Source organism: Neopsephotus bourkii, unplaced genomic scaffold (genome assembly GCF_033783945.1).
Source record: "Neopsephotus bourkii isolate Nb327-2 ecotype Australia unplaced genomic scaffold, CSIRO-AGI_Nbou_v1 NB_1707, whole genome shotgun sequence".
Lineage (NCBI taxonomy): Eukaryota > Metazoa > Chordata > Aves > Psittaciformes > Psittacidae > Neopsephotus > Neopsephotus bourkii.
Window position 1 is genome coordinate 6,127,790 of NW_026902181.1, and position 26,429 is coordinate 6,154,218.

Below are 26,429 nucleotides of genomic sequence, written 5' to 3' on the forward strand. Positions count from 1 at the left end.
CTCCATCACCACTGGATTTAGCAGCACAAACCTGTTTCCCTGCAAGTAACCAGTACTGCAGAAGAGGAGACTGCCACCAGGCTCCATGCACCCCCAGCCAGGACACTTGCACATGCCATAAGGGAAGAGGACAGAGCACGTTACAGCAGTGTAACGGGTGCCATTAGCACAGCCACAGAGTTCAGTGCAATACCATGCTGATCCAGAGCTTTCTTCCAGGTTTTCAGTCTTCCATTTGGCAGCATTTCTATCTTTGGTTCAGTCCAAATTTAGGACTTGTTTTCATCCCCTGCCTTCCCTGAACTCAGCTGCTACATCAATGAAACTCAGCTTTGCAGAGATATGCGTAATGCTACTGCTTCCAAGGCAGAAAACTGGGAAAAGGCATTATCCAAGTGACAAAACAAGGCAAGGATGAAATATTCTTTATTCGCACATGTTGTTGCAGGACAGAAGGGAAGGGTAAGGCAGAGGTAACAGCAAGTTAATGAGAGATGCTGGATGCTGGTTAAACAAACAGCATGTCTCCCCATAAACCTTGGCTCTCATTCCCCTGCTTTATTTTTATCCATGAGGATGCTTTTGTCGCTTCTACTGCTTTGCAAAGGTTGCTCCACATTTCCCTGCTGCTTCAGCAGAATACCCAGATGTAAAATAGTTGGGGAAAAAACAATGATCTGTCTTGTATCATGCCAGGTTGGAGAGAGCTTTGGGTGACATGCTCTAGTGGAAGGTGTGCCTTGGCAGACAGGCTGGAACTAGATGATCTTCAAGGTCCTTTCCAACCCTAACTATTCTATGATTCTATGCAACACTCACGCTGGCAGACCCAGCTAATGTCAGCAACAGAAAGAAAACTGGAGAACGGTCGGTAGAATTTCAAGTTACCCAAGATGTAAGGGGCAAACTAAAGCTCTGCTCCCCCTTGTGCACAGCAGAATTCATCCCTGTTCCATCACGATTTACCCCGAGGGTGGCTTTGACCTGAAAAGTGACCTTTTAACGAGAGCTGCTTCTTGATCAGCAGATCTGGTCCTGCTGTGTGAACTGTCACAGTATTTAGGCTGTTTCCCAGAGAAACAAGCCTTATGTAGCCATGCACTGTGTATGAGTGCCTGTGATCGTGTACACTCAATCTGTCAACTAGCTTCAACCAGGGTCAGAGCATGGATCAGAGATAAACATCCCTAAATAAAGTCCCCTGAAGTCAGAGCTTAGAGGAGGAACTGGCCTTTCCATGCAGCCTCTGTGAGCTGCAGCTTTACTCCAAGAGTATTTGCACCAAGTATGAGATGGGAAATGGTACACTGAGCCCCTGACACCAATCCACTTGAACCAGGGGCAACCTGAGGTGGTACACACCATCCTCCTCTTCTGCCACCAGTAAGCTCCCACCATCTCTCCCTTTACATCCTGGAATACTCCTTTTAATGCCTCTCCTTAGCAGAACTAGAGGGCCACTGGGGAGAAAAATGGATGTTGTTAACTACAGCACACAACCTGGACAAGCTTTTGCTCCTGCTTATGGAGGCCTTATGGTGATAGCAGGCTGCTCTTGGAAGAGCCACAGTAACAAGACAGTCCTGCTCCTGTTCATTAGCACATAGAGTCCACACAGCATCTCACTGGAGTGTTTCATCATCATGCATACTGCCCACCACTGTGTAGGCCCTGCTGCATTACAGAATACACCTAGCCAAGTATGCATTGTGGTGACGTCCTTGATTCTGTAATAAGTCTGGAAAGCACCTAGGAACCAAATCATTCAGAGGAGATGAGTTTCCTTCCTTCTCCTCCTAGTGACTGTTCTAAATTCAAACATTCATTACAGCCTTGGGCTCACTTGAGCTACTGTTCTCCGGGCCTGAAGAATCACTTCAATGGAATACTGAGCTGATCCTTTTGCATCTGCCATGCAGAGTACCACAAACCAGCACTGATAAGTTCCAGGGGCCCTGGAGCACTTGTACTCTTTCCCCAGCTGTAAGAGCACTTACAGACCCAGTCTGGAGAGATTCATGGAGCTCTGACACCACAGACCTCAAAAAGGGACTGTCCCTTGAATCAAGACTTGAGCTCAAAGAAGCACTCAGCCAGAAGAGTTCAGCCAAGGCTCATCTCTGGAGATAAGGAGAAAGCAACAAGCTTTAGATGCCAGGGACAAAGAGATTCATAAAGGGGTCAGTTAGATAAAACTACTAAGATATATATACATGACCCAACAACATTTGCTGTAGTGGCTGTAGTTTGCTGTAGTGGTGATGAGGAACAGAACTTCCCAGCAGCAAAATGCTGCTGTTGCTGCTCCCACCACACAGCCATGCACGAAGCGATTAGTCCTGCATTTGCCATGGCTCCCACTGCAACCAATGCTTCAGAGCATCACCTTGGAAGGAGCATGGAAGGACTTGGCAGCAGCCGATGGCAACAGGACTGCAGAAAGGAGAGGACAAACTGCAGGGCTCCTTCGTAGAAAGAACACAAAGTCTGAGATTGACCAAAATAAACAGCTCCTCCATTACCACTTTCCAAATCCAAACGTCCTACCGATAAATGTTGGTGCCAGTTGCTATTATCCCCCAATGGCAAAGCTTTGATTACAATAAAAGTGAAAGCTGCAGGAAAAGCATGTGATTTGAAAAAAAAGCCTGAGCAAATAAGGAAGTTTCACTTCTTGCCTACTCAAAGCACAAGGACCAAGATTTGTCTGAAGATTAAAACAGACTGCAGGGATGGAAAATGCCAGCCATAAAGCTTTAGAGAGCTTAATACAGAGAAATATAAATGGCAAGTGATCCCAGATTATTTTAGAACAGGCTGGCTGCAATTTAGAATCTTGACTGGACTGATTACTGAAGGATGAACACCAAAATAGCTTCAGTAATTAAATTTCTGAACAGGAACACAAAGACTCTTATTCTTTAAAAAGCTGGAAATTAATTTAAATGTTCACTATTACTTTTGCCCTCCTCAGCAGAAAAGCGTGCTGTGAAACATGGTCATTTCTAGGAAAGGAGGTGGAACAAGGCTTGACAATGAAGCAGAAGAGCGTTCTGCAGCCCTACAAGTTTTCCATGGTAAACTAAAGACCATCTAACTACACCTCTGAAACAAAATCATACCGGAAGGTTAGGGTATTTTTCAAGCTGCAAAATTTGCAGCTTTCATCAGTATCTTGCTGTGTGTTCCCCCTCTAATGCTTTTAACAAGTCAGAATTGTCCAAGGAGATGCTAACACCTATAACCAATGTGAAACTGCCGTTCTGCATGCAGCAAGTGATCTTTGGAGCTGTTTTCTGAAAACACTCCAGACGAGCACCAACCAGAGCCTTATTTCTGCATTTGAGAGACATCCTGTGGCCACAGCAGACACTGCAACGTCCCTCCGTTGCGTTGCAGCCAGCTCGGTGCCATCCATCCCTCCCATCCATCTGACCCTGCCTGGCAGCCTCTGCCTTTTCAGTGCATACCCCACACCGCCAGCCCCTGCTCCTTTGGCACAGGACAATTAAAACACACGACTCCAAGCTCCCATCGGGCTGGTGGTGTTTTTCCTAAAGAAGCGGAAACACGTGTGAAAACACTTAATTTCATGTGTTTTGGCTGGATAAACCGGGGGGTGGAAATAATTCTGTGCTTAGAAAGACTGCTGTTTGTAGTTGATTACGGTGCTCATGCTGCACTGAAGTCCTGGGTAAGAAACACCTCCAAGCAAACAGGACTTCACCTTGAAGTAAGCGAGTGACTGAAAACTGTGTGACTATTAACACCAGCAGCATTTTACTTCTATGTACTGGCATTTACTACTACGGTTTTGCATGCCCATGTGTTCTACCAGAATTGTTTTCATGGCGAGAGATTTAATTATTTTTACTCACCTAACACATTCAATGCAATCAGCAACTACAAGGAAACATGAACTGTATGAATATTTTGGGTTTATGACCTGGATTTCATGAGGGTATTCTTAATGGTAACATAAGAGTATTAATGGGATGAGAAGTGCAACATTTCAATGCCTTGAAATTCAATGCTGCAGTTCCCACGGCAACTATAACCATGGCCACCCTGCATGAATTTTGCATCCCATCTCAGAACACACAGTTCCAAGTGCTCAATGCACATGAGCAAAACCCAAGCAGCTTTTCTCTTCCTGCAGTATCTTACCTGCTAAGCCACAACCACTGCAAGGTGCTAATGGCACTTGTAGGTGAACTTCCAGCAACTGGCAATTAACGCCCTGAACATGGCTTCTGTGCACAGGTAATTACTTACAGGATTCGCAGTGTTGGTATTGACACTACTTCTGTTTTCAGTTATTCCTGGAACAGGAGCCCATTGTTTGCAACAAAGGTTAAAACATTCTTAGAAGGCTAAAAGAGACCAAACTGAAAGACCAATCACATGAGGAAGTACAATGACTGCCCTGAAATGTCTTATTGCTATTATAAAATGGAGTTTTCATGGGGGAAAAAATCACAGAGCAGCACAGGCATGGGCAGAGCACTGACAGCCAAATGAACTCCAGCAGCACCTCGAGTTCCCAAGCCACAGCATGATACAGAATACACACAGAATAAAATGCAAAATTCAGGAATATTTACTACATTTAACAACTAAAATTACCCTTTAAACTAGCATAATCAATATCAATGTTTATGGGGAAAGAGAGGGGAAGTCTGCTGCCTCCACAGACTACAGATCACAAGAACTAACTTGAAAAATACAAGATTTTGCATTTTTCACCTGGGTTCAAATCTGAACTGTGCACTATGAATAACTACCAAGTCGTTGCAAATTTAAAACGCAAATTTAGGTTCCAGTTTAAAGCACATGTTAAGTACATGCCTAAGTGCTTCACTGAAATATAACCATAAAATATTAATACGAAAAGTCAAGCAGATAATACAGGATATTATCGACATAAGTTCTTGATGAAAAACTGAATATCAGTAGGAAACAATGCATTTCAGTTTGCAAAATCAAATCCAGCTCACCGTAGTGATGGTTGAATTATGGGGACCATCCCAGAGCAGCTTCACACACTACAGAGACCTAGCTGACCATCAGTGTTCATCAAATGTGTGTTCCCATGTTAAAAGAGCAACAGTGGACTCCCTCTGCAGCAGCAGCTAGAGACACAACTGGCACAAGGCCATCAAAGGCAATACAACCAGAGCCAAGTGGAAGCCCACTGGAAGAGAGCTGCAAGATCTAACTATACCGCCTATGGCTGTAATGTAGCAAGTTGAATGTTACAACAGAGGAGATGAGTAGTCAATTCGCTTCCCATTTTTGGGTTTCAATACTGCAAGTGTCCAGAACACAGAGGACAATACTGCCACATGTGCAGCAATACCTCAGAATGGCATCAACTCACATGTGGTAACTTGCATCAAAATATGGTTGCTATCTGAGGGTCCTTTTGTGTTTTGTATCAGTATGACCTAATCTAACATGGAGAACTTGGTCTGAAAGAAAAATCACTAGTTAGCATTTAGCACGTCCTTTTAAGACGGTGAATAACAGAAAAGTGTTCTTAGCTGCAATCAATACTCGTAAGCCAAAAGGACAAAGATACCATTTTAGTAGTTTAGCAGAAGCAGAAGAATGGAAGTCTTTACCCAAATTTTAATGCACAAATCAACTACATTTTTTAAATTTGATTCAGACTTAAATAATAAATAGGTGGGCAAAATAGAATGCAAGACTTACTCAGTAAAAGTGAATTTTTAATAATCTCATCAGATCTACTTAGAAAACAGGACTAATAATGTTCACAACCGTAAATCCAAACCCTTCACACACTTTTTTTTTTCCTTAACACAGCAGTGAACTGTAAACCTGCGTTTACTGGTTATCACTTCAGTTATTTTAAATATTTAACTCAAGTGTTTCCTCCTTGGCCATTTCAATTTTTAGCACCAAAATTAGCCCCAAAAGAGGTACTGGTACAGCTCAATGTTGTAAATGAATTGTTTACATATAATACTTTATATATTATACACACATACTGTACATTCACACATCCACACAAACAGGAGGCATATTTAAATGAATATATTCTGTGTTTCAATTTGTTGTCAAAGACTTAGGAGCAATGGAAATAAAGCAGAAGGGGTAATATTTTACATAGTAGGCAACTTTAATGCTGTAGTGCACTTATAAAAAAGTTCAACTCTCCCTCCCAGCTCAGCAGCTTTTTTTTAATATCACTATTCAGAAGGATGCAGAAGTTATTGCCTAAATGTTATTCTATACATTTCCATCGGAATTCTCAAAAACACTTGAAACTGCTAACTAATTTCCAACTTCACTATTTTTCTTGTTACAGCTTTAACTCATTGGCAATTTTGGAAGCAATGTTTTTGAAAGCTATGGATGTTCCCGATATCCGCTTAAAGCGAACTCCATTCAGGGACAGTCTTGGCAGTTTACACACCTCCATCTCCCACTGTACAAGGTTTTCCGCATGTCCATCTCCATGGACACAGAAAAGCAAGAAACGCTCTCTTTGTTCATAGTCACAATTATTGGCGTCCAGAACCTTTCGTATTTCCCTCATAATTTCATTAGGATCCATGGAGCTGGTGGTTTTCATGCTCCAGGTAAAACGCAGAGACCGAGGCTTGGCTTCCTTGTTCTCATCCTTCTGATCCACAGCTACATTGCGGCTGAAAGACAGGGATTTCGTAGTTAGCAGGGCCGGCCACCTTCTCTGCATTTCATGTTACTGAAGCACACTAACACTCAACGCACAGTACCAGTATTAGAGCAGCATCTAGAGGCTCCGGCTGTGAGCAGTGCCCTGCTTTCCTAGCTGCTGTACAAACACACAGTCAAGGTAAAGCATTAGCTGTTGGGGCTGGAACAAAGGTACGCTATGACATGTGACACAACTGGAAGTCACTGGAGTCAAGAGCATGAGGGAAATGACCTTGTGGAAGTAAAACTACATGCATCACCCACAACTCAATTTTAATGCAGGTTCTGCTCAAACTCCTATTCTCAGGCTGTGTGGGCAGCTGGAACACCAGCTCTGCATTAGAAGTTTCTGGAACATTCAAATAATGGCGACTTGTGGCAAAAAGGTGCTCAGCCCACACTGTGGGAGTGCCAGCCCATGGCAGGTGCCCGATCATAAGCAATGGGAATAAGCCTATGCAGAAAGATCCTGGGTGTTCCTCTGCACCTCTTCCTGTGTAACAGGGTACAGACCAAGCACAGGGAAGGCCGATGAAGGCCCACAGTAGCCAGCTGCACAGCAGGACCGGGGTCCACGCAGCTAAAGAATAAGGAACTACATTTGGACACGCAGGGGAAAAAGAGAGAATTAAATATATTGACTGTTATGCTTAAATATTTTCTGAAGATACCTGACTGATCCCAAACCATACAGTTCAGGTCTCACGTTGAGCTTTAAAGTTACAGTATTAAGACAAGCTGCTCTTTAAAATAGTTGACCTTGAATTTCTGGTTACACAATGCTTTTCTTCTACCACCATTAAGCAGGCAATTATGAAAAAGTTAAATAAAAAGTGTCAGCGAGGTCAAACCTAAATAAATGTATTTCTCAAATATAGCCTATTTCCTAGTTTAACCTTCTATTAAAAAGGTTTTGACTAACTGCAAGAGTACCAGGATTGTGTTATCAAGCCCAGCTACGTGATTTGCCAGATGTTATGAAATTCAGCAAGCAAATTAGGGAGTACTTTTAAGATTTAAATTTAAAAAGGCTGTAAGGGGGCTGGGGAAGCACCAACTTCTACTCAATGCTCATTTTATTTCTGAAAGCTTTTTTTCTACTTGAAAACAGTTGGCAGAACCTGCATGAGTTTGATCATTTCTTGTATTTTTTGATATACAGATTTTGGAAGTAGAATGTAACATGAAGAATACTGCCTGTGATTTTGGAGGTGAGAAATATCTTATCACCCTTCAGCGGTTATCCCACACATTTGCAGCCTCACTAGAGGCCACTTACCCACACAGCTACAAGACAACAGCAAGTTACAACGACTAAAATGCAAAAAAATCCAAACTACACAAGGGAAAAGGCAACAGGAAGATGAAAGTTTAGGATGAAGTCAGTGCTTTAACAGTTGTTGTGCAGACAGAAATGCTTCTTTGTTTAGTTTCAAAGCCTTACACGAAACAAAAGCTGCTGCCTGAAGCTGCTACGCCACATAACCAAAGGGAGAAAGGTTCAAACTCATCTAAGTAACATTTTAAACAAAAAATTTACCCTCACCTTGAGCCCTCAAATCTCCCGTTCCTCTCATATTCAGTCGGGAGCCTCATTGAAAAGAATGCAGAAGCAAAAGGAAGTAGGAAAGAGAAGACAAATCTTACACTACAATATACAATATCTGAGTAGTTGCTAAACGATACTGCAATCATACTAAAGGTGTGTTAAAATACAAAGCAACAAAGATGTAAAGAACTTTGTCAGTTAGACCAAATTCAGAATCTAACATACTGTCAAACCAAATGGAAGTCTATAAACTATAGTTTAAGACGACCATAACTAATTTTTGCAGTGTATTTTTATATATATGTATTAATATTGTAGAACTCACATGAATAAAGCTGAACTTCTAAAAGCAGAAAACATGAAACTAAAGTTACAGAGCATTTTGAAGTTACTGTATTATTTAGTAAGCACCTCCCTAAAAGACAACTAACTACCCTATTTAGAGACAAATCTGGTCACCCTGTGTGTTTGTGTTTGCACGTGCATCAGGTCTAAAGTATTAGTGTTTAAACAATACCAAATACCTTGACACAAAAGAGTAACATGCATACACATTTTAACAAAAACTTAGAGGTAAAGCCAAGATTTGTCAAGCTGTTGTAAATCCATCCTATCTATTCCCATGCTGACACATCTTCCAGTCTTCCACATCTAAGAGTAAGCTTAAGCCTTCTGTCTTCTTGCATTGCTTAAAGCTACACTGCTGATCACTACCATTTTTTTAAAAACCCAGGATCAAGCAGAATTACAGGCAAAATCATCTTCCCCTACCTTCCCATTATTGCAGTACCACGGTGTGACATCTTGGCACCAGTTCTGCTCAGAGGGAAGCTGCCTTTATAAGGCTCTTACCAAGACTACTCTAGGCTAGTCCATGGTGTCACTTAATAATGTAAAATATTACAGCAGTTTGGGTGACAGGTGTCTAGGGATAGCAGTGTAAGCGTTGATTTTTCTGATGCAGAGTGGTATTTATATCAGTGGAGGGGGGGGTGTGTTAAAAAAGTTTAACTTCCTCCTTTCCTTCCTTTTGAGGTTGCAGTGAAGGAACGGGCTTGTAAATGGAATTCGCGCAGTCCCTGTCACAGGGGAGGAGACACTATGCTAGCCCTGTGAAGAGCATGGTGGCAGCACTTGCTCTTTAGGCTGTGGAGCCTGCTCCTCGTTCAAAATTTACACTGCTATTGCAATGGAAATCTAATTAAGAAAGTGTTAAGTCACTCAGCTATGAGGTGCTTGTCACAACAGCATCCAATCGGAACCCTGCTCTATGAGGTACTGCTCAGCACATGGCACAAAAGGGTCTTTGCTAGGAAATGTTTGCCATTGACTAATGAACAGCTGTCAAGCTAAAAGGGTAAGGAAGATAACAAGAAGAAAACAACAGGCAAGTCCTCAAGTAATTCTACTGCTTCAAAGTGGGTTTTTAATGGTAGCTATTTTCATGAGATCTTGTGTTATGGATCTGTGGTAGATACATGAGAAGGTAGAGAAGGATTTTTAAAGTCTGCATACACAGTCTATACGTTCATCCTTTATGACAACTCTGCAGGACCAAGAAGGGGGGTAGGTGGGATGGGAGAGACAATCACATATAGCAACTGAACAATTCCACACCTTTCAGATGATCTGGGAAAGGTTCATTCGCTGGCAAAGCAAGCAACAAGTCTGTAGACACTGCTCAATTGAAAAACTGAGAGTACTTGAACTTTAAAGAGCCTCCTGTATTCCTACAAGGTAGAAAACATCAGCTTTGTTAACAGCTGCAAGCTTTTATGGATTCTTGGGGTTGGTTTGTTTCATTTTGTTTGTATTTTTGTTTAAAACCAATATCCAATCTCCCCAGCAACTAACAGTCATATTGTTACTGGAATCTGTCCAGAAAAGTCCAGGAGGAAAAATCCCTAATGATATTCTTAGACACTTTTCAGGCCGAAATTAAGCCAAATTATTGAATTTCTAAACCACTGTACTCAAAGAAAGTAGTTACCTGCAAAATACCTGTCACTTTGAAATAACACCTTCATGGGAGCTTCTCAGAAAATCCTTACTTTCTTCCACACACTGGTGTTCCATTCATTTCGCAGAGGGAACTGCATGTGGTGACATGCACCCTCAAATACAAGCCATCAGGCCAAGCTTATGAGAGTTGCACTAGTCTCTCTAGATGTTCCTTTCCTTCATGACAGACATGGTTATGTCCAGCTCTACTATAAACACCAGCCCAGCACTGGTGTTCAGGAACAATTACTTACTATACTTCCCAGCATTGTTTTGGTGGGTCTGCAAATCAGATGCAGGCCTGAGCCCCCCCACTGCTGATACAATCTTCGCTTCTGCAGAAATGGCAAATTGCTAGTTCATGCTCTGAATTTTCTGCCTTTCCTTGTATTTTTATACAAATAAATTACTTTCATAACTTTCCCACCAGACACTCATTGGTCTTCAGAATGGAACAAATATAGATAGAAGTTATGTCTCATTTTTCATGCCTATATACTACCTCCTTTACGGGTTTTGAAAGGTTTTGAAAAATAAGAATGTTTCCATGCATCTGACCTGGGTTATGTTGTGTTTTCTGTTCTTTACATCTTTGTATACTCTGTATTAAAAGTCCAAATAAATGCAAAGAAAACTGTCTAAAAAGATACGGAAGACCAGCAAAAAGTGCAAGACAGTAAAATAAGATCAATTTATGGAACTGGAGAAAAGATGCTGCAAGAAAATCCAGAACATTAAGTGATTTTAGCTGTCAGCAAAAAAAGGCAGACTTCCACAATATGCAGACTGGCAAGGCCAGTACATGGTACATGATACATATATATATTTATACCTCTATGTACCAAGTACAATATTAGAACTAATTAAAAAATGAGTGACAGATATCTACTTTTGGTTAGCTCCCTAGAATGATATTACAGTACTATACATATATACATGTGCTACTGGGTTACAGTAGTTCTTTCACTATCAAAGACTTAGTGAGCTTAGGTAAAATTCGTAATATATAAAGCAAGAAGAAATTGCCAAGACCTCTAGCACTTCAGTTTCATTTTGTATATATACAGATCAGGTTGGGACACCACACACACTTAAAACATTTACATGCTTGAATTTTAAATTTAAGAATTTAAAAAAGCATAGCCTGGTCCTGTGTAGGTGGTGTAAGACTTTGCAAATTTCTTATTCAAAAGACATATTCATGGAAGCTGTAGCAGATATTTCCACAATAATCAGATTCCTGGCCTCAAGTCAAAGAAAAATAAAAAAATTAAATTTAAAATTACCTTTTTTAAGTCTCAAATTTGAACAGTAACCTTCTAGTTTAAAAGTGTACACATACGACCATTTTCCATCTTTCTTCAGAGCAGCTGAAAAGCAACTGAAGAGCAACTTACATGCACCCAGTTGTGGAGGTTGCACACATCACAGTCCTTTGGTTTAAAAGCAACATGACTAAGAGAAACAGAAGCTGCCTCCTACCAGCGATATGCACTCCACAGCCCATATAATGCACAACAGATTAAAACTAATGCTGCTGCTCAGTTTCATCTGCATGTTGTGTTGGATGGGTTCTTTCCTTAACTGAGAGTTGGTGTATGTTCCTTTTCTCAAGGCAGCTGTGACAATCCCAGCCAACCCAACCAATATCAGTGCTAAACACAGTCATGTCTGGAAGAGCTCTGATTATTATTACCATGGCATAGAATTTACTCACTTAATTGGGTAGGGTACCTTTAGACTCAGACTGTACACAATAAACCCAGATTCAGACAGCAATTTACATCTCAGATCTCCCTAATCTAAGTATTTACTTGAAACGATCTGATGAACTTAAAATTACATTCACATGCATAACCTTGCATTCTGAAAGTTAAAAGAGATGTTTATTTTTTACCCCATCTTCCAATTTTTGTCAGTGGTTGAAAATTTAAAGTCCCACCCCTTAGGAATCTCCAAGATATGATACAACTAAACAAAGTATTACAAAATCATACTGGAAAATGTACCTGTGGATCAAAATTGTATAACCACCTTTCATGAGTTGCAATGGATTAACAAGATAAAACAGCAACCTGATTAATTCCCAAACTGTAAAACTAAATACAATCATTTGGGCTTGAAATGTGAACCAGACTTCTGAACTCTGATATTCTGTAACTTGCATAGATGTTATACTTTCTCATAACCAAAGTGCTCTCTTTGCACTTCCGCTGCAATTAACTTCAGCAAATGCATCCCATTTTAAAATAAATACACAGCCATTGCGTCTTCATTCACAACCATGATGCTTGCTTTCTGTTGTATCAACCGCAGACAACACTTAAACTGATTCTTTTTCATAAAATATCGTAAAACAAAGAGAATGTAATGTAAATTCAGCATCACTTACCTTTATTTGCTTGTAACCCTTATGTTTTGTTTATACTTTCATCATTGTTATCAAACACCTCATTCTTCAAACATAAGCATGCTAAGTGTATTAGTACAGAGAACAGAATTACTTTGGTACTACCAACTCTATCAAAGAAAGAAGAATTCACAAGGCATGCTTAGCATCTTGTTATACAGGTGCCACAGACTCTTAAGTATCATCAGGAGTTAATGGATTTATTCTATGCTTTCCTCTCAAGAAAGAATTTAGTTCTCAGCAGGAAGTTTAGTTTTCAGAAAACCAAGGCTAGAAAGCCAAATCTGTTGTTAATTGCAGGAGCCACTTTTTTTAAAATATAAATAAATCCTACCTTTTGATAAACCTGAATGACATGTTTCTAAAAGAAATTAAGCCAAAATAATAATTAACAAAAAGTTTTGTACAAAATAAATTGAAAAAGCCATTTAGAGCGAAACATGCAAAAAAAAAATCTCATTTAAAACGCACAATGGAAATTACACTTCAATGCATTCTGAGATTAGGCAGATGATTCAGGGCATGAACAGTCAAACCCTTAGCACTGCTACTTCCAAACTTAGTTTTCCTGGGAAATATGCCACCAGTAGTTATTATGAATTAAGATATGTACTGGTGTTAAAACACTAAAACTCATAATCTGCAAGGCCACATAAAAATATGCTTGGATTTTCTTCATGTATTTCAAATAGAAAACAAAAATCTATAATTCTACTATAATTAGATCTTCAAAGAGTATCTTCAAAGTTAGGTTTCTTCTTTCCTTCATAACATCAGGTCAGCCATGCTGTGCCAAGGACTGCCTTCAATATTCAGTTAACTCAGTGGCAGAAGCTGTAACAATTGCCTACACCAGAACATAACTAGTTCATAATGAGAAGGATTCTGATTACCTATAGAGAATGCTAGAATAAATTAACAGATTAAGGGGTTTGGGTTTTTTGGTGGGTTTTTTTTTTTTTTTTAAAGAGAAAAAACAAAACCATGTCTTTTGACAGCACCATCCTCCTCCTTAGTACCTTGTACAGCACCTCTTACAACACAGCCCCAACTGTAAGAGGTCCTCCAAGTGCAAACTTCTGTGTCCCGGTGTTGGCTGGGATGAAGTTAATTTTCTTCCTATAGTTGGTGCAGTGCTGTGTTTTGGCTTTAGTCTGAGAACAATGATGATACCACACCAGTGTTTCACTTGTGCTAAGTAGGTTTACCCTGATCAAGAACTTTTCTGTCTCTCAGGACACCCAACCCAAACTAGCCAAAGGAGTATTCTACAGCACAGCACACTGTGCCCAGTATATAAGCTAGGGAGAGTTACCCAGAAAGCCCAGATTGCTGGTCAGGTTGGGCTGGGTATTGGTCAGCAGGTGGTGAGCAATTGTATTGTGCATCACTTGTGTTTTCTGAGCTTTATTTTTTTGTTGTTTCCTGTTATTGTTGGTATTCTTTCTATTATCACTATATTGTACTTGATTTTAGTTATTGGACTGCTCTTATCTCAACCCTTGGGGTTAACATTCTTTCAACTGGGGAGCGGTGAGGAAGGGGTGAGCGAGCGGCTGTGTGGTGCTGAGTTACCAGCTGGGCTTAAACCATGACAATCTGTAACAGTGCTATTGTGTTACAACTGCACGCTATTTAATCAATTACAGATGGAACTATTGTCAAAAGAAGTGGGGAAAAGCTTTGAGAAAACCACACTGCACTGTGAAAGTTGAGACTCTGAGGTAACGATAGAAGTTTGAATGCTGCCTAAAGAACCAAGTGAAAAGCTTGCATATTGACATTTTGAGCATCCACATTTGGTACGTCAGATGGAAAATTAAGTAAGGATATTACAAACAAAAGCACAGAAAGAAATATGTGCCAAAAGGATGTGTCTGATTAAGGCTTCACTTGACAAAAAGCAGATGACTTAAATCATAAAAAAAAAAAATTCCAAATGAATCTGTTATCTCTCTCTCAACTGAAAAAGAACTGGGGGAGGGGGGAGGAAAGGGGGAATTTCATACAGCACAGTGTTTCCTAAGGAAGTGTTAGCTGGCAGAGAGCTCAGCAGGGTAAAACCTTTACCCAAAGGCTGTCATGGTTTAGTTTGTCACAGAAACAACTTCTACATTTTTACAGAAATTCACTCGCTAAATTGAAATCAGCCAGTTATGAAAAACTGAAGTCTGGCTTGTCATTATTTTGTAGGAATGGGAGACTATGAAGAGAAATGCTGAGAGGGAAGCATGTATAGTCACAGAACAGACAGGAAGGAAATGGCTTGGTCCTTACGTGACATAAGACTAACACAAAAGTACCCAGGCCAAGATCAGAATGATATACTCCAAAAAAATTTCACATGATGAGAAGAGTACAAAAGCATGGAGATTATCTTAAGGCAAAGATAAACAAACCCTCACTTCTGCAAAGACAAGTTGTGGATATCAGAGTGGTCTGAAGTATGTGGTATGTGAACCAACAGGTTTTAAATACAGAAGGAGAATAGTTGGTCTTCCATTTTAGAGTTTGGAGGAACCAATTGAAATCATACATGGGTTTGAAATGAGAAGTCCAATTAGGAAAAAAAACCTGTTAGTGCAGGAACAAAACCTGCTTAAGCTAGGCTTTGGCTAGACCAACACACCTTCACTCCAAAACCAAAATCTGCACATGAACTAAAGGTCAAAATAGGAGTAAGGTTTTCAGAGGTTTGACCAGACTCCTGCCTAGACTGAAACCACAGGCGTGCATTATCTACAGTGACCTACACTAGCGATAGTGCCAAAAGAAACTTTTGTCTCCTGTCCCTACCCTTTCACCTGTGATATTTCTATTCATGTGTTGCCAGCAAGATTATTCTGGAAATGCCAATAGCTAAGTGACTGGAAAACACAAAGTGAGCTTCTAACACTACAGTAAATATCAAGAATGGGATCCTAGTTTATGCTGCTTACTGACAGACCATGCAGAGTGAGTCACTTTTGAACTGAGCCAAAATGTTTCAGCTCTGCAGCATTTTTATCTCAGACATGAGGATGAAGAGCACAGATCAAACAGCCGCACTTTTTATCCTGTTTGATTCAACTGCTAAAAACACGGCTTCTGTAACCAAAAAGAACTACAAAAAATAATAAGCTAGTGCATTTTAAGTTGCAGAAACTGTTAAGCCATTAATCAGAGAATATAGACAAAACCACCTAAGCAATGAGCAACTAGGTACTTCTACTACCTAATAAAAGGAAATGTTGCATTACCATTTTACGACACTAACCTTCTTGTGAGTTTTGAAGTTAGTTTACTAAATAGATTAGTGGATCCCCTGGTTCGAGTCTGTGAGAGTGGTGTTGCTTCATGGGACAGACTGGGGGAGGCTGGTGGTCCATTGTAGGTAGCAGTACGTCGCTCTCTGAGCTGGCCGTGGAAAGTGCTCCGACTAGCTGTTCCTCTGGGGAAACGAATACGGTCAGGTGTGGTTGCGCTGCTAATGCTGTGAGTTGAAGCAACAGGAGTTCTTTGATCGGGAATAGTGCTAGAGCAGAAAACAAAACAATGCTAGAAATTCTTCACAAGAAGCACTACAGTTCTGCAGGAAACACAAAACACTACGTTCTACAGTAAAGCATAAGCAGACACTTTGATATAGGCCAGGGTTGGAAATATCAATATTATTACAGCACTGTATGGAATCAAAACTTGTAAGAAGTTAGGATTAAAAGGCTGCCGAAACAGAAACCTACAAAGTCAGAAAAAAAACCAACGAGTATCTTGGAAAAGATCAGATATATACTAGGCATACAGTTTGTTTCACTGAGAAGACTCAAAAGAACAGACAAGTCAAGTTTCCTCCCAGGAAAGAGAAGCAGTAAGTAGCTTTAGTGTCTCTCCCTCCACATTCTATATATACATCTTTTAAAATCTTGCTAATTTTGAAAGTATCCTACACAAAATTCTCTACAAGTGAACTGCTCCAAGTAGCAAAGTCCTTCAGGATACACGGTTAGTCTCCCACAGACTCTAACAATAGGGAATGTCCAATACTCCTAACACTAGGAAAAAATTAAGTTTCATTATTGCAGGATTATGTCACCGACAGCCTGACACACCACAAAACAAATGTAAACAAGACTGAAAAAAATGAGGAAACACACATCTTGTGGGCAATATAAACTAGAACAATCTAGGACTAAAATTCCACAGCACAAAGTTAAGAAGCAGTGGGTATAAGTTAGTTTCACAACGATTTCAGGTTCTTACATAGGCCTGAAGTTATCTGCGCCATTGTCTATTGGAGGCAACATCATCTTCGTGTGCACAGAGGCTGACATGGACATCGACTTCTGATGTCGCAGCCGAACACTGGAGAAGGATGTAGTACAAACTGAAGCAGGGCTAGCTGCGTAAGCGGACATTTCTGTCAGGCTGTGAGGGGGTTTGGGTTCAGGCAGAGGCAGAAAGAAGAGCATGATGGACCAACAACAAACTACTGCATAGAAAAAAAGCAAACTTTTCCTTCTATTACTTATTTATCAAAGAACATGAACTCTTAACAGCCCTCTTCTATGCAAAGAGCAGTAACTATCCTACACTCCCCTTAAAAAGCATCCTCACTATGGTACTTGACATCTATGAAGTGATCATACTCTTACCATTAGTTTGCAGTGTTACTCTCGCTGATGTACAGAACCTGACTAACTCAGTGCTGTGTGCCAAAGCACCCCTATAAAGCACTTATGTAACTTGTACAGGTTTTAACATTAAAAAAAATGCATTAATAAACCCACCAACTGCACTTTGCAAGAGAACAATGACTGCTCTATTACCACAGTGAAATGCTTTGTTTTCAGAATGTATCCACGTTAAAAGAAATAAGTGTAAGCTGGGCAAGCTGTCAAATCCCGGCCTACATCTGTTAACCAAGGGACTTCACAGGTACAAATAGAAAACAACAGTATCATGATCTTTAACAAGTCCAAAGATGCCCAAACAAACAGACTACTAATAATCAACCTGTACATATAGGAGGCAATGAATAACACATGGTGTTCTCTGAAGAAAGAGGTATTACAGTTTGAAGAGCATCTCATATATTTTGACCACAAACCTTAAATTCTCTAACTTTGAGGTTCAGGCTTTGAAGGACAGTATACAGTGCTATCTTAGCAGAATGGTCAGTAAGCTGCTAGCTGTATAGTATGAAATACTTTTCTTTCTTTGGGACAAATTCTTTGCAGCTTTCATATTATCTAGTAATGACAAGGATGGGAAAAAACTGAGGCCACAAGATGTACTGGGCCTTTCAGGCTACAATGCTGTATGCCATTCATCTTAAGTTTGCTTTAAAAGTAAGGCAATTGTAATTCATAAATATTGTTCAAGGTTAAGAAATCAGGAATTGCCAGTGACAGTTTCACCACACTGCATGTTCACTTCTAAGTTACTTCCTGGTTACATATTCTGAAATTCAAGTCCTCTTATCCTCTGGTATGTCAGAATTTGGAGAGGAGAATGGTACTCCAGCTATAAGTGTCAGCTGACCCTCTTCACAGACTTAGCTCCCAAAGCACTAGCAGAAAACACCTCACAGCTCAGACATCACAACTGCTGGCTAGAATGGTTAGCAAAAATCTACTTCTTTCTGTTTTGTTTCTAACTTTTCAGAGTCTTGAAAACTTCAGAGTCATGCACTCATGTCTCTACAATACTGAATCCAGCAGGACGCCAACTACAAGCACTACTACAATGAAGCCTGCAACACAGCCCAGCTTTTATATTACCCCAGGGTATTAATAAATTGTAAGGAAATGAGCATTCATCTCAACAGCAATACCCTAAAGTCATGTAATCCCCAAATAATTGGTCACTAGCCTCTCCAGCACGTCTACCTCCTTCCCTCTCAATTTGCTGTGAAAGACACAGGAGAAATAATCTAGTTACAACGCATTAGACCCAAGTTTTATTTAGTCACCTGCCTCCAAAGAGGTGATAGCTAAAGGTATCAATAAAGTATCAGGGCACATATCAAAGCACCTATATCTCTTCCTCTGCAGCTTTGCTAGAAATCAGCTTCCTTAGATTATTAGCCTGGGAACAGAGAAAAAAGTGAGCAAACGTTCACCAATTAGTGCCAAGGCTTATTAAAAATCTGAGGCTGTTGTAAATCATTTGCCTATCATTATGAAGAGTGTACCATGAGTCCCCAAGTGCTTTAATTAACGCTCAGACTTTGGAGGAAAGCCAACAGAGTCATCTCCGGTAGAATGCCTGTGTCAGCCACACAATGTGTTAAAAGTAGGGATGAGAGACAAAACCTCTTTGCTTCTACCAGTCTTGCATGGAGTCTTCAAGACTACTTTCTCCAACAAGTGCACTAGCTGACTATCAGTTCTTCAGTTTCTGTATCTTCTGAAACAATGCCTTCTCAGAATTCAATGTGTAAGATAAAAACAGAACAAGCAACATTTTTATTCTTCCTGTAGGGAAAGTACTGAGACTTCAAATGTGCACTCCTTGCTTCTGAAGGCAAGTTTCCACCAGGTCAGTCAGTATCTGACTGTCTGTGGAAAATCTAAAATCCAATCTGTTACAAATCATTTATAGTAATTACTCCTGCCTTTAATATTTTCCACCAACAGACATTTCAAAAGCATAGAAAGCATTTCTGACAAACCCTTGGATTTATACAAAGCTGAGGTTCTACTTGAGATCTTGCTTCACAGAAGAAAAAACATTACATTTTTCTAAAGTTACTTTCTGCTAGTACAATAATATTTCTGAGACTACAATAAAATAGATACTACAGAAACACCTGAAGGCAGGCAGGATTCATTCTGAAGAGCTAGTCCCATCAACAGCCATGCTGATTTAGCCTGAATTAAAGGTCTCTGCACTTCATGTGATCAGTCAAGCCTTTGCCTGGTTACAGCAACAAAATATACTCAGACAAATTCTGAATTCTGTCCCAAATCACAGTAATTTTGAAACTGTGCCAAAATGAACGTGCAGTTTAGTGTTGATACGTTTCAGACAATAAGAGGTCTCCAATTTAAAGCAACTACCAATGCATTCTCATTATCTATTTCATTTTAACCTTCTATAAAGAGTAACAAAAGCGGTAATAAAAAAATATGGGCAGAAGTTAAAATTATCTTTTCCAGACAGTGAACATATAAATGCTCAGATGTTTCAAATAACCCAAACAGAGCTAGTCTGCAGGATAACAAACGATGTTTGGATACGGTACTGACAACAAAAGGTAAATTACATAACAATAACCAATTACAAACTAATGTAGTTGCCAAGTACTACTCAATGTTAACTTTTAGCTTAGTGCCCATGTGTGACAAACTGAAAAGACAGCAGTTTGCTGAGAAACTCATAGCTGGGAAAAAAAATAACCTCAAAAGAGAACTACTTAGGAGCATAAAGTTACTCCTAAATTAATGCGACATCTGAATCTCAAGCCTTCCTAGTAAAGAGTATCTAGTAACTTTTAAAGTTTTAAAAATGTATTGCAAAGGTATTAGCTCAAAGATGAACAAAAATGTTATTAAACTAAGAAATTAAGTAATCAAATCTATTAAAGCTATTTTGGACAGAAAGATTCATTTTTTTTTTTCAGAGAGCTTGGAAAGAAAAAAAGCTATTAACATATCAAATTAAAGAAGGGATGGTGAGCTTTAATCTAAACAAACTTGGTTACGTTAACAGGGACTAAGCAATGAAGGCTGAGACAGACACACTAAGAGACAGTACCAAATAGCTGTGCTGTACTTCACAAGAAAGTTGACTGCAGGCCCAGCTGGCCAGCCAGACTTTTGGCACTCTTCAAACTTACACTTGACTTTTTCCTTAATCACTTTCAGTTTGCAGAAAGCTAGGAGGAAGAGACAGGGTCAAAACTAAGTCCCTTATTCCTAGGCTCCAGGACTCAACCAAGGGTCAGACACACTTTCCTTTCAACATGACAACTTCACCACCCTTCCTTATAAACTGCCAAAAGAAAGATTCTGTGCAAAAAAGGTAAATCTTTCACCAAATTCAACACAAGCTAGAAGTACTTTTTTCCCACCCTTTACAATATATCATAAAATTAGGAAGGCATAGAGAAAATTGTGAAGAGTATGAGGGAAGTACATACACATTCCTCCAAGCTTAAGCACCCTTATTAAGCACTATTAGCTTATGGGTGCTCTTCTGGCAACAGTCAGTAACTTGTTACCAGCTTTCGAGATAAGTAAAATTTTGTGAAGATCAGCTGGTTGGAAGTTAAAACGCCTCAGCCAGCTGGGAAATTTGGTGGTAAAACAGTTATTCTTCACAATTGTTAATCTATACCTAATGTTTGCGGTCACAATTATATTAATTTTCTGCAACTCTCCTCAGTCTTTGGTACACGGGGAAAGACAGCACTAGATGTGGTTACATTGCTAACATACGAACTCGTTAACTCCAATTCCACTGCATGCTCCAGTCAGGCTTTCATTCACTAAAGTAAGAGGAAACCTGTTATTTCTCTGTTTTCACTTAGACTACAGCAATATCAGTGCTTCCCTTTTCTAGATGAGTTCTGCAAATACTGGGAAGAAATCAGACTACGAAACCTAGGTAAAAAAAAAAAAATTACTCATCCGAGACAATGGCCTATACTGTCCAATCTTTGCTCAGGAAAAAATAACTTTCTACTTTTCACAGAAAAAAAACAGTATGCCAAATGATCCCAACAGAGTACAGTTTAGAGTGAAATGTAAAAAGAGAATGTCCCAAGAGAGATGGACTTTGTAGCTTCAAGCTAAACAAGCCTCTTCTGCAAGCATACCTTTTCTGGTCACAGTAGGTAACAAGTGACTTAAGATGAAGGCTGTAAAAATGACATGTATTTAACCAGAAACCAGGAATTTATTTTTACATTCCAAGTATAAACACTATGTATTAAGTATAGGAAACCCAGAAAATAACACAACTTACTTACAGGTGCTCCATAATGCTCTGTACTCACCTTTCATTAAGAATTACACTAGAGTACTACTGATATTGTTTAAATTAGGTATTATAGTTTTTTGGCTATGTGAAGACAAGAGACATACACCATAGGAAGACATTTTATATACCTGTTCTTCTTGCCATTTTGTATCACTGAATGCCTATCAGCAGTGGTTCTTTCACTACAAACATATGTGTTGCGCCGTGTCATTGCTCCGGGGGCAGTATTATTCTACAATTAAAAAACATAGGTTTGTTATTCCCCACAAAAGGCTTTTCTGGGGTTAAGTCTACATGTAATTGAAGGCTGGCTTACTTCATGCTAGTCCTACAGAGTTACAGAACTTACAGTAATTAAATTAATATACAAACACCTTCCAGTATTTTTAAGAAACAATGCAATCCAGAAAATAATTCTAACAGGTTCTTCTTGCATTTCATGTTGACAGCTCAAAATTAACACAGCTGGAAGTTTTTAATTACCAGAATTACCATTAATTCCAAATTACAAGTTCTCAGCATGTATAGCGCTCATCTACATCTGGATATCCTATGTCTTTGTAACCTATTTTTGAAATACTTTACCACTTGCAGATTGTAGAATTTTCCTTTAAGTTAAAATCATACTCTTAAACAACATCAGAAAAACAAAGACTTAAGAAACAAATGTGGTAAAATTCAGTGGGAAGGCAAACATGGACTGTTAAATATTAAAATACTATGAAACACTACACAAGTTTTTAAAACAGGGAAGAATAAGTCAAATTAAAGAGACAAATTGCAGAGAATTTTAATAGGACTTAAAAAAAATATACATTTAAATACAGGCATAATACATTGAGGATAAGAGAACCAGGGGAACTTAAACTACAGACCTTACTTTTAGAGGGGAGAAAAGAAACAGAATTACTTTGCCTCTGTCTTTACAGAGAAAGAGGGTGGAGATATGCCCAAGTTGGCGGTCAACTTTCCAGGAACGACTGAGAAGCTAGGTAATTCACAGATAACAAAGTTATAAAACGTTAGATGCAATCACTGTAGGAGAAAGCATGGTGGTCCAGATAAACATGCACCCCCAGGTTGTAGAGGAAGTAAAAGCTGGCAAGCCTTATATTTTTTCTCCCCACCCCAAGAACGTAACACAGGAAACTACAAACTGATTGGAAAGTGGAAAAAAAACTTTAAAAATTTTCTTTGAAGAAAAGAATCACAGGGCAAAGCAGGAAGCAAAATAGGCTATTAACTTGAAACATCACTGCCAGGGGGAGTCTTGGAAGAGGCTAGCTTAAGGGAATGACTGGTCAGCACCTGGATAAGCATGTTGAGTAAGGATGGCCACTAAGAATCAGGCGGGGGACTTCATGCTCAACTAACCTTTTGGAGTTCTTTGAAGAATTACTGCTATGACAGACAATGGAAATTCAGTGGGTTTTTTAAATAGCAATAAGAAAAGGTTTCATATAAATGGTCACAGTAGAGATGATGTGAAGGAGGATTAAAAAAAAAGGAAAAACTAGTTCAAGCACAAAAGGAGAGTAGCCAAACCTTTTTTGTTTCCAAACCTGGAAAAAACTGTTAAAGTGGAGTATTCTCAATAACCAGCAAAAGCTCCTCCAGTACCTTAAGGCAAAGTATTTCCTATACAGGGAGTCTCAAGCAATGCAATGAGCTGTAGACTGAACAATGAAGCCATCTTGTCTATTTAGAAGACTGCTGACCTGTTACACATCTTGCCATGAATGTACAAATAAAAATGAGAACGTGAACTGCACGATCTCCTGGTGTTAAGATGTATAAAGAGTATTAAGAGTATTTTAAATTAGCAGAACTATTAATTAAATCATAAGATGTATGTAAGTTGTCTCAAGGTTTCTCAAATATTCTTCACTAGATAATCCTTAAGGATAGGCATGTGCCAAGCATTACCAAAAGTTCTCCTGGCCCTTTCACTGTACTTCCTTCCTTACACATCGATTGCCTTAAAATCAAACAAACCACTGATTCTCCTACTCTCCTCTAACATTTCTCATTAAAAGCTCCCCTCTCTTTACTAAATTTGCCAGCAACAAAAGCTGTGTACCTTAGGTAAAGTTTCATTTGCATGTTCTTGAGAGGTCAAGATGCGCAAGGTATTTACTGGAGCCCAGGCAAACCAAAGGTACATCGAAGTATTGCATATTAATATTCGCGTATCATTTTGCTCTGTGTTCCGGAATACATCAGAGAATGAAGCACCCAGAATAACCAACAGTGCTTTTCTGGTGGGAAATACTCACAATCATGGGTGGCTTCCTTCTTTCCAACTCCTGCCTTGGAACATTAAACACTTGTTTCCCTTGAGAAGATACCACGTAACATTAAAATGTACTGTCATGTTGCACATCTAGAAAGCCAAGACAGCTTTACAGACAGATTTGGGAGTGGACAGGTTTTGGTATTCATATCTGAAAGCAGAGGACTCTAAAGATGTACTTTCACAGCACTTTGTGGAGCACACAGACACAGGAATCAGGACATACTTTTTTTCTGTGTGGCTCATATTTCAGACGTCATGAGAGGAGAATGAGCATTTCAAGCTTTCAAATTTTAGTTTTAGCAAGAATGCGGTCATGGTTTTAGGTGCCTTTACACTTTTTAGTGTACAGCCTTTCATGATTCATCGAAGTAGTTCTTCAGCTATGACTTTCTTCAGCACGTCTACAGGCTATTCTGGACACAGAATCATAGAACTGTTAGGGTTGGAAAGGACCTTAAGATCATTGAGTTCCAACCCCCCTGCCATGGGCAGGGACACCTCACACTAAACCCTCTCACCCAAGGCCTCGTCCAACCTGGCCCTGAACACCGCTAGGGATGGAGCATTCACAGCTTCCCTGGGCAACCCATTCTATTGCCTCACCACCCTTACAGGAAAGAATTTCCTCCTTATATCCAATCTAAACTTCCCCTGTTTGAGTTTTAACCCATTACCCCTTCTCCTATCACTGCAGTCCCTAATGAAGAGTCCCTCCCCAACATCCTTATAGGCCCCCTTCAGATACTGGAAGGCTGCTATGAGGTCTCCACGCAGCCTTCTCTTGTCTAGGCTGAACAGCCCCAACTTTCTCAGCCTATCTTCATATGGGAGCTGCTCCAGTCCCCTGATCATCCTCGTGGCCCTCCTAATACACCTCATGAGAGCATAGTAGAGGGGCAGGATCACCTTCTTCGACCTGCTGGTCATGCTCCTTTTGATGCAGCCCAGGATATGGTTAGCTTTCTGGGCTGCAAGCGCACAGTGAAGCCGGCTCATGTTCATTTTTTCATCGATCAGGACCCCCAAGTCCTTCTCCACAGGGCTGCTCTGAATCTCTTCCCTGCCCAACCTGTAGCTGTGTCTGGGATTGTTCCAACCCCGGTGCAGGAGCTTGCATTTGGCATGGTTAAACTTCGTAATGTTGGCATCTGCCCACCTCACATGACTAAAATGTACAGGTGCACAGCACACGAAGCCTGAAACTGGTGTCACACCACAATCCCTGACTGAATCACAAGCCCTAGGGTCAGGGTTAGCTGTGTAAGTTCATCCTTGTGGCAACACCTGCCTTTTTTGCAGGAGGTGTTGACACTGCAAAAGCACATGTTGAGACTTCTGAACATATACACGAGGTCCAATCACAGCACAAAGGATCAATGTGTGGTACAGTCTTCCTCTTTTCTTGGAGAGTCTTGTGCCCACTGCTTAGGCAGGCTGTTTTCACATTAAGAGACACCAGGGAAGGACTAATGTAAAAAACGTTCAAACAATCAGCTTCTGACTTACACTAATGAACCAATCTATCTACTTAAGGACACTAGTACATTTTTGGTCCTAAATTATTTTCCAAGCATACTATCTATTCTCCTCTTCCAGCCATCCTAAAGCCATGCTAAGGGCTCCGGGGCAGCCTTATTACAAGCACTAAGGAAAAATCCAAAGCTGTGAGTAATAAACAAGGAGTTGTTAAAGCAGGGAGTTATGAGTTGCTGCTAACTATGCAAGCCCTGTAGCAGGTTTTTGTTATTAATTTGGTATTTGCCCAATGAAATTCAGGTTCTTGATGTGCACTTGTTCAGCCTGCAGAACTATTTAGTTTGCAAGAGTTCAAGCACAATGTCAACTTTACAAGTACAGCTTGGAGCCCCTTACTCCAACCCAGACTTAGCTTTCCGCTCTACAAGCACAACTCTTATCCTTAAGTGCATGCTTGCGAGTTTTGTTATTTAGTAAGAACAGCACACACCTGGCTAAGGGTGTGCAGTAAAGACCAGTGCTACTACTTTTCCTTTGGTTTTTTTTTTTTTTTTAACAGTATTTTTCGATCTCTTCGGTGATTTTCTCATCGTATCACTGATTTTAAGACTTAAGTGCTCAGTGAGAACAAAATCCCTCTACCTCAAAAGTTTTTTAACTTCAGGACACTATGGTAACTCCAACATATCTCTTTTTTTTTTTTTTTTTTCCCTTCTAGATGCATGACAGAACTGTAAGAAATAAAACTCCCTAATTAGTTCCAGGAACTGTGTAAGAAGTCAGTCCTTCCCTCCACCCCCACATCCCCAGAATGCCAGAAAGCAAAAGACTAATCTTTACTGGAGGAAGTGGGTGCTAGAGTTCACACTGTCTGACTAAAGAGCTAAGAACAGAGACAATTTTAAACACTAACTACCGAATAACATCACAAACCCAATTCCACGTTCACCACCTTGTACCACTGGTGGTCCACTGTTTGATCAGTTGGACGAACTGTGCACCGAACAGAGAAGTATCCTATGGTTACG

General features: G+C 39.9%; 1 protein-coding gene across 20 annotated transcripts in view; it reads right to left on the reverse strand.

The window, feature by feature from the left end:
- Nucleotides 1–5,711: 5,711 nt before the first annotated feature.
- The window catches only part of MARK3 (microtubule affinity regulating kinase 3), a 62,341-nt gene continuing 41,623 nt past the window's right edge, over nucleotides 5,712–26,429 (reverse strand). For 4 of the 20 annotated variants that reach the window (XM_061376297.1, XM_061376295.1, XM_061376292.1 and 1 more), the window contains 6 exons: nucleotides 21,758–21,861; nucleotides 16,905–17,069; nucleotides 15,922–16,179; nucleotides 13,000–13,026; nucleotides 8,252–8,296; nucleotides 5,712–6,674 (listed from right to left, as the gene is read on the reverse strand). In XM_061376297.1, coding sequence (XP_061232281.1) covers nucleotides 6,329–6,674; nucleotides 8,252–8,296; nucleotides 13,000–13,026; nucleotides 15,922–16,179; nucleotides 16,905–17,069; nucleotides 21,758–21,861 — 945 coding nt within the window. In that variant the 3' untranslated portion in view covers nucleotides 5,712–6,328. The remainder of the gene's footprint in view (nucleotides 6,675–8,251; nucleotides 8,297–12,999; nucleotides 13,027–15,921; nucleotides 16,180–16,904; nucleotides 17,070–21,757; nucleotides 21,862–26,429) is intronic. The other 16 variants (XM_061376312.1, XM_061376304.1, XM_061376308.1 and 13 more) reach the window with 11 other exon arrangements.